At 35.0% G+C, this 9,028-nt stretch overlaps 1 protein-coding gene across 1 annotated transcript; it reads left to right on the top strand.

The window, feature by feature from the left end:
• The first annotated feature begins 398 nt into the window (after positions 1–398).
• On the top strand, positions 399–8,724 carry LOC125280723. Its single transcript, XM_048211467.1, has 8 exons — positions 399–1,676; positions 2,301–2,457; positions 2,956–3,018; positions 3,231–3,371; positions 3,457–3,503; positions 3,713–3,774; positions 6,382–6,508; positions 7,414–8,724. The coding sequence occupies exons 2-8, from the start codon at positions 2,385–2,387 to the stop codon at positions 8,104–8,106; spliced, it is 1,206 nt and encodes a 401-aa protein (XP_048067424.1). The 5' UTR covers positions 399–1,676; positions 2,301–2,384; the 3' UTR covers positions 8,107–8,724.
• Positions 8,725–9,028: the final 304 nt, after the last annotated feature.

Raw genomic sequence — 9,028 nt, 5'->3', positions numbered from 1 at the left:
CTTCCTCTTTAATGTCCCGCTGGCTGGCAGTAGTGTTTCAGTTAGTTCCATACGTTAATAATGCACACAAATAATGTGCGGCTCATAGAGTTTGAACTTGTTGGACTCAAATATAAAGAAAGTTAGTGCTTAACTCAATGAGTTCAGTAAAGTGGGCAATATATTCACAGAATCGAACTTCCCGGATCAATAACTCTGGAGCTAAACTTTAATAAAACACAAATGCAGCTATTTCCAATCATAGTAACGAGCTAAAACAACCCAATTGTCCACAAATGTGCTTTATAATATAAATTCGTCTCTATGAGCAGGCGGCGCAGAGACAAGTCTGAAGGGACCGTCTGAAAAGTGCAAAACCCTTTTGCTCTTTTTATATAATTAAAAATACCCAATAACTTCACTGTAACACACTGTCACCAAATTCAGTTCATACATCACTGCTCTCCTGATGGTAATAGGTACTACAACACTTAGTTTAGCAAGTAGCACATAAAGGCCTTCTTTACACAAATGATGTTGGACACAGATTAAATACAACAGCTTTTGCATGGCATTACAATTTATTTAATATTTTTTACAGTACAACCAGCAGGACAGCAGTGACGTATGAATTTGGTGATAGTACAGTGTGTTACAGTGAAGTTATTGAGTATTTTTCATAATATAAAATGACCAAAAGGATTTTGGGTTTTGCACTTTTCAGACGGTCCCTTCAGACTTGTCTCTCCGCCGCCTGCTCATAAAGACCAATTTATTATAAAGCACATTTGAGGAAAATTGGGTTGTTGTAGCTCGTTGGTTACTGTGATTGGAAATGGCTGCATTTATGTTTTAACAAATTTTAGCTCAAGAGTTATTTATCCGGGAATCTCGAATCTGTGAATATATTGCCAACTTTACTGAACTGCTTGCACTGACTTGAACTGACTGCATCTCGTTATATTTGAGTCCAGTAAGTTAAAACTCTATGAGCCGCGCATTATTTGTGTGCATTATTAACGTATGGAACTAGAAACACTACCGCCAGCCTGCGGGACATTAAAGAGGAAGTGTTTGTCCGAGCTCACAGCAAGGGAACGCAAATATCTTTGAGAGGGAACGTAAAAGAATTGGGGGGAAAAAAATCCTCCCATCCCAAATTTTTTTCCACGACCACGTCCTTTTGGGAGCTCCGTATCTTCACTGTTTGTATATGGACTCCCTGCTACAAAGATTAACCTGAATTGGGAAAAGTAAATTGATACATGGATGCATTTCCTCTCTATGTGTTGCCTTCCTGCTCCGAATTTTCTCTTTTCTTAATAAACCACATTATGGTCACCTTACTACTAAAAGTGAATATTGATAAAAACGAAAGTAAAAATCCTCATGCTCGTCTTGGTCATATTTCCTGTACTGGTTGTGTTTGATTGGCTCCCGCGCTTTTCTCTGTTTGAATCTAACCGTATCAAGGTAAGTTTTAGTTTTTGTAACCAGCATGGCTTGAATTAGATTTGAAAACTTTATTAATGAAGCCATGTTTCTGAGGCATAGTGTTTGTGGATGGAGGAATCGTGCGTGTGTGCATTAGTGTGGGTTTCTCTAATATTTTGAAGCTCTTTTGTATTGACTTACTACTTCAATTCTTTTAAAAGTATCAAGTTTCCGTCGTATGTGGATTCTGTGCGACACCTGAAGTGAGTAGCCTACGTTATAGATTTTCTACCACAATGAACAAAGTAAACATTTTAAACATGTCTGTGGCTGTTTTACTATAATGAAATGTATGTGATCTTCAACGGATGATGCAAAACTTTACTTTTTTTTTGGTTGTATTATTTCCTGCAAGTGTTTTTTTATGTTAGCGTATATGCACGGCACGAACTTTGTGCTATACGTGACCATGCTTTTGATTAAAAAAAAAAAAAATGACCACGGTACTTGATAAACGCAATAAGTTATTTTAAATAATCCATTTTCTGCACATAGCAGGAACGACAAAGAGCACTAAAACTGGCTAATTATTACTTTCTTGTTTCTGCAACTACATCGACGTCATATAGGCTATCTGCACAAAATATTGCATCACCCTTTAGTTTACAGGCATTTAAATATCCCAGTTAGCTGTCGGTTGAGAATTACACTATTTTAGTTGTAATGTATAATCTAATGTATAATTTTTTTAAAGGCCACAAATTTGCATTATAGTGAACTTTTTTTCTGGATAAGATCATTGCTGAGGTTTTATTTTTTGTTATTTTTTTTTATTTTTGTTTAATGTATTAATTATGGGTTTTGTAATATTTTCTTGGTCCTGTTAGGTCTGCTGAATATGTAGACTCATAGCACCTCATAAAGTCAGCACCTCTCTTTAAGGATCTTAAGTCAAAGTCCATCAGAGTAAAATGAAGAGAAAGTCTAAATCTAAAACCAAACGATCATCAGCAACAAGCAGATGTCTGTATAAAAAGTCTAAAGGTAAGTTACATTAAGGTATTAGCTATTCAAACACTAATAAAGTAATAGTCATATAACAGCACAAAGACCGTGAGCCCATTATTGGTATTTGTACAATGCCACCATCTCACATCAGTCTTAATTAGTTATCTGTTCATTGCACTAAAGTTACTGAAGCAAAATGAGTACTCATCTCATTTTTATTTCTTATTGATAGTTTCCAAGACGCAGATTAAAGGCTAATCAATGTGTAGTCATATTTACAATTGCTCTGCAAAATGTTCCAGGTGAATTCCAGTCATTCAATGTGATTCTATGTGATCTGCAAAACTGCTTGTTTGCTGGTTTGAAAGTGATTTCTCTGTGAGTGGTGCTTTGTGCATTATTGACAATAAACCTTTTTCGCCTGCAAAATTTCACTGAAATATGAAATGTTACATTTCTCATTTAATTCATATTCTTAAAATACCAAGCTGTTATTAATGCCTCTATCCTCTTTGTTTTTCCACATCTCTCCAGTTGATGCGGACCCAGAATCAGAAAACATTCCCCCTTGCCCAAGTCCATTGCAAAATAAATCTGGTAAGAAACACTGTAAAAGTGTAAGTTGAATAGGTGTCATTTGGGAGAGTTGGGTTTACTGTCAATTGACATTTTAGTTTGTTAGGTATTTTAACTTATGGAGAATTAATTTAACTTATAACTCAATCATGGGTCAAGTCTACAGCATTATCATTATGCTAACCATTAGTTTTTGACTGGTCATTTCTGTTTTTGTTTCTAATTTCTCTCAGTAAGAGACCATGTAAGGGCAATTTTAGCTCATACTCCTTCACATCTGAATATCACTGCTTCAGCGGATCATGGAAGTCCAGTCAGCGCTCCAACAATTAGCCAGACAAGTGTAAAAGGAAACATAACTATAAATCAAAACTGTAAGTTTTTTTTGTTTTTGTTTTTTACCAGCTGTGATTTGTAAAACATACATGATGAATATAATCTCCTTTCATGTCTCTTTAGTTACAATGGTCTTGCAGAATCCCTCTGATGATTATTCTTTGGCTGAGGTGAGTTGTTTAAAAGATTTTTTTTGTTAATAATACATATTTAAAACATTGTCTCAATCAGTTCTAAATCTCAAGTATCTAAAATTGTTTCTGTAACACTGTAACAATAACACATAGTTTCAGTTGTAACCAGTTGTGTACTTCATGGAATTGCATTTGAAAATATTAGTGGCATAAATATAACTCCATTTGCTCTTTCTGCATTATAGGATCACCCAGATGGGGGGACATATGATGAAAATCAAAATCTTCCTTCACACAACACTGAACAGTAGGTACCTTGCAAAAAAATAATTTTATTGTCAGATGTTAGTATCAGTTCCTGTAACCTGCATGTCTTGTTAAAAGAATGGAATATTATTTACCTATACAGGTATAATGCAGATCTGGGGCCGTATGTATAAAGCTACTCAGGGTGAAAGTTTGTCAACATTTTTAATCTTCATTCATTTTACTCTTATTCCGATTCATAAGTGTGATTCATAAGTGTTGGTCTCAGATCCTTTATTATTTAAGACAACTGAGTATCCAAACCTAGCTGCAGGACTTTTGTATTACGCACTCAGAGGATCACACAATTTTCACAAAGGAAGAATGTGTTAGTTATGTGATAACATTGTTATTTGGGCCATGTGCATAGCTTATATTTTACTGATGAAGCCTAAGTTTACCTGTAAATATTGTACTTTCACAATCATGTGAGTATTGCAAGATGGCTATTAAACATCAAGCATGTGTGTGTGTCAACGAAACAGAATGCAACAGAGAAAGGTAGCACAAAGGTAGCGTTAAGTACAATTTGATGGTTTGAACATTACACATAGCTTTAAATATAACATTTAACTAAAATTTACATGCAAGTAGTGTTATTTCAATAAGAGCAGAAACTGTAATGGGATTATAATAGGACTTTTATTTTTTTATAATAATTTACAGAAATTTAAACTGTCCTGCTGCATGCAAAATTTAGATAAAATGCTGTTTTATGGTTTTGATTATGTGAAAAACAGAAACGTACCACCCAGCACTAATTGTCAGATTAATTTATTATCAAAGTAACTGTTACAATTCTGTTTTTTATCTTGGATCAAAATGCTGTCATAGTTATTTTACCCTTATAAGTCGCTATTGCTGATTCCGTGGTTGAGGGCAGCCATTTTGGGTTGACATCATTGTAAGCCTTACTTCACAAGACCTAAGTTTTATAAGACTTTATAAGACTTTTATAAGACCATAAGCAGGGTTCGACAATAAGGACTGCCCGATGGCCCGGGGCCAGTGTGAACGACGCTCGGGACAGTAGACGGAACGGTCACTTGCCCGATCGGGCCAGTGCTGTAGGGTGTGCGATATATATCGTCTATGTCTATGATTTCGTAATTGTTGATTAACGATCTGAAATGATCGAGTATGTCCCTCACTTTACAAAAAAACAAATAAAAACACACCCATTGAGTGCACGCATGCAATACATGACGTAACGTTAGTCTAGTAAGTTAGGTTAGAAAAGTGCGCGTAACGTTATCTATTTTAGAGTGTGCGCTTTCACTCGTGATTTAGTCTATTAAAATGCCTTTAGAATGCCCCAGAATTCAAGATAAGGGGCAAAATGCCCCAGTAGGCTATATCTTTTATATTTATATCATTTAATATAGTTAACCAATATTACACAGCGCCGTTTTTGTTCAAATATCAGAAATTACAAATGCGATATTGATTTTATACAGAATACAGTTTAATGAACAATAACTTAATATCAAGTGACTTACATGTTAGACACCAAATCGCCTGTTTCACTCTATTTCGCCAACGAAAATAGTTCCAAACAAAGTCCACAGAATTGTTTGGAGTCTCTGAGCAACACTTCCTGAATGAATCAGCCATTTGAATGAATCGGTTGAATCCAGTTGAATCTCAATGACTCGCTCATTAGCAGGGACTTGCTGCCACCTACTGGCGGGTTTAATTTCAGGTTTAAAGTGTCTTTTCAATTTTAAAATAATTTAAAATAACAGTATTTAACGTTTTATATTTTCAACATTTCAAAACATTACGCATCTGTAACTGCTCTTGACTTATTAATAAAGTTTGTTATAAAGTTATATTATATATCTGTAGTTATAGATATTACAATTTCTGTACCTGAAAATCTCCTGTTAAAACCTACATGAAAAACTTGAAAAGCATTGTTTATTTCATTTATATGTTTGTTCTGTTGTATTCATTTGTGCTAGTAATTTGATTATTTATTACTATTTTATTACTTGCTGTTTATTTATCTAACAATATTTAAAATTTAAGTGAGTTAATCTAGTAACTTTTGGTGTCATAACCTTATTTATTAAAGTTACATGTATCAAAAACAACGAAAACAATAACTTGGCTTATTTTATAGGCCCATTTTCTTTTCAGTTACTTTAATTTTTTTGTTGTGGGGCAAGTGAAAAGTTTGGTGGGGCAAGAAAAATTGGAATCACTGGCCCAACTGGGCCAGTAGAAAATATCCTTATGTTGAGCCCTGCCATAAGACTTTAATTAATCTTTGAAACACAAATTAAGATATTTTTAATGAAATCTAAGAGATTTCTGCCCCTCTATTGAAAGTCTGTTCACCCAAAACTCTGACCGTTCAAAACGTTCACAATCACTTTTATATGATTTAACACTGATCAACTCACAGACCACATCAAAAAAGGTAAACTGAAGCACAACCGCACTTACTTGAAAAAAACTTTTATTCATATGTTTATATGTGAATTAAATCCCAATAAAAGTCATTGTTTGTATAGTCAGTACATTTGAATTACAATAATAATGAGCAAAGCCTATATTTAAAAATAATAATAATATATGCCAATCTTTTAACTTTTTCTTGTAGGGTCCTTAAAAAATGTAAAAGCTCTCAGCGTTTACATCATAAGAGACGCTTGTCCTTCAAAAATTGTCAAGAGCAACCAACATTAACTCTTGCAGAGGTGAAAAAGAACACAAATTACTTAAGAGAGGTCAGTAAATTAAGTACAATATTTTTATTTCTTATCATTTTGTATGTTTTGTTATCCACTACAAAAGTTTGGAATCTTAAAGGATTAGTTCACTTTAAAATGAAAATTAGCACAGCCATTACTCGCCCTCAAGCCATCCTAGGTGTATATTTCTGATGAACACAATCAGAGAAATATTAATAAATATCCTTACGCATCCAAGCTCTATAATGGCAGTGAACGGGGACCAACGAGCTTGAAGCTCAAGAAAGTGCATCCATCCACATCCATCCATCATAAACATACTCTACACGGCTCCGGGGGGTTAATAAAGGCCTTCTGAAGCGAAGTGATGTTTGTTTAAGAAAAATATCCATATTTAACAAGTTCTAAAGTAAAATAGCTTGCACCAGACTGCCTTCAATATTCAACTCATGAAGAAAGCGTACCTAACGTCGTCAGTTACTTCCCCCCGCCACCCCCGTACGTTGAATACGGAAGGGGCGTAGAGCCATCATAAACGTGTGGAGTACATGGATGGATGTGGATGGATGCACTTTCTTCAGCTTCATAGTCGTTGATCCTGTTCACTGCCATTATAAATCTCGGACACGTCAGGATATTTATTAATATATCTCTGATTGTGTTCATCAGAAAGAAGAAAGTCATATACACCTAGGATGGATTGAGGCTGAGTAATGGGTGAGCTTGGGCTAATTTTCATTTTAAAGTGAACTAATCCTTTAAGATATGTTATGTTGCAGTCTATTATGCTCACCAAGGCTACATGTATTTGATCAAAAATACAGTACGAAATTTTCAGTAGCCATTACTCCAGTCTTCAGTATCACATGATCCTTCAGAGATCATTGTAATATGCTGTTTTTCTTTTCTTTGAAGGCTGAATAATGTCATTTTATTTTAAGGTTATTGTTACTGGAAAGATCTTAGAGAGTCAGCCTGCAATCAATATCCTACCTAATGAAGAAGGGATGCATTATTCTCATCATACACTGTATGACAACACTGCAAAAGTTCACTTGAGTCTAGCAGATGGATTTTCTGTAACCCTCAATCAGTGGTATATATTTAAAAGTCTTTCCATCTGTGACTTTGGCGAAGGAAATGTACTCTGTTCAACTGAACTCACAACACTGGAGCCATTTCCTCCTTTAGAAGACCATTTACAGGAGCCTAAAGAGACAGTCATCTCAGGGCTGGTCACTGAGGTATTATGGAACTTTGAGTATTTTTGTTCATGTGGTGCCACACTCTCTTTCTCGAATTCCAAACTGTTCCATATTAAATGCAAGGAGTGCAGAAAAAGCTGCAGGTGTGAAAGCGTTCAAAACAGAGCCAAGGCCAATGTAACCATCAAACAGCCCAATGGAACAGAGCAGAGAGTGGTGTTAGATGATACACTGCTGCACTCCATTGTTAGCTTTAAGAGAGAGGGATACTGTGACAGTCAGCAGCTAGAGGAGCGTCTGCTGAGAGCTGAGAGAATGACTGTAGTCTGTGTGAATGATGAGCCTCGGCGTGTGCAAATAGAAGCAGTGGAAAAAGCAAAGACTGGGGCAAAATCCCTTTTTTCTAGGTTGAGATGTTGTGTGACATGAAGCCTTGTCCATTGATAGCTGCAAAAAGGTCTTTTCACTTCAATGAAAGATTATCTGTTCAAGTCATTGTATGTATGAATTGCATTTACAAATTATGCATTTACTATGTTAAGTCAAGTCACCTTTATTTATATAGCACTTTTTATAATACATATCATTTCAAAGCAGTTTTACAGAGAATGCATGTCAAAATTACAATTTAAGAAGAATGCAGTTAGCAAACAATGTAATAATTTGGGCAATTAATTTACAAACACTGTTAGCATTTAACTTTAAGGTAGAAGCAATGAGCTCCTGGAAAAAGGAATTACATATTAACAATAATTAGGCTATATAGAAATTTGGGAATGTGCATGTATTATGTATTTCTTTTAGATTTGTTTTTTCCCCTGTTTGTGTATGATGGATGTTTATTGCATATGCCAGTAGAATGTAAATTTGACTTGATCAGACTGTTTTGACAAGGAGAACATCAAAACAGCTAAATAACATAAACTGACAACAAAGAGTATGAGCTGTCAACACCCAGATTATTGTAATCTGTTGTGGTTATTGTAATTTGTATTTACATTTTCATAAATTAGTAACACTTTACAGCTAGGTTTCATTTGTTAACTATTAGTTAACATGAACTAATAATGAACAGTACTTCTAAAGCATTTATTATTCGTCGTTAATGTTAAAGCAGAACTAAGTAACTTTTTTAAGTTTTCTAAGTCCTTACGATGGTTAATTGACTTGTAGTGGTGTGTTTGAGGCGAGCACTAACCCCCTCTGGCACATCTACGCCAGAATACAGCACTTGCAAGCTGAGCTGCGCCGCCGCCGACTCGACACAATCTCGCCTCATGTTCACGTTCATGTGAGAGTGACAAAATGCTTTACGGTAATTCAATATACACATAGCGACCTCACTTTATAA

Source organism: Megalobrama amblycephala, linkage group LG12 (genome assembly GCF_018812025.1).
Source record: "Megalobrama amblycephala isolate DHTTF-2021 linkage group LG12, ASM1881202v1, whole genome shotgun sequence".
NCBI classification, from domain to species: domain Eukaryota; kingdom Metazoa; phylum Chordata; class Actinopteri; order Cypriniformes; family Xenocyprididae; genus Megalobrama; species Megalobrama amblycephala.
This window is presented reverse-complemented; position numbering and strand designations above follow the sequence as displayed.

Coding starts and splice junctions, on each gene's coding strand:
- LOC125280723 (XM_048211467.1), top strand. CDS start 2,385: ATGAAGAGAAAGTCTAAATCTAAAACCAAACGATCATCAGCAACAAGC. Junction 3,504..3,712: donor ATGATTATTCTTTGGCTGAG/GTGAGTTGTTTA, acceptor TCTGCATTATAG/GATCACCCAGATGGGGGGAC. Junction 3,775..6,381: donor CCTTCACACAACACTGAACA/GTAGGTACCTTG, acceptor TTTTTCTTGTAG/GGTCCTTAAAAAATGTAAAA.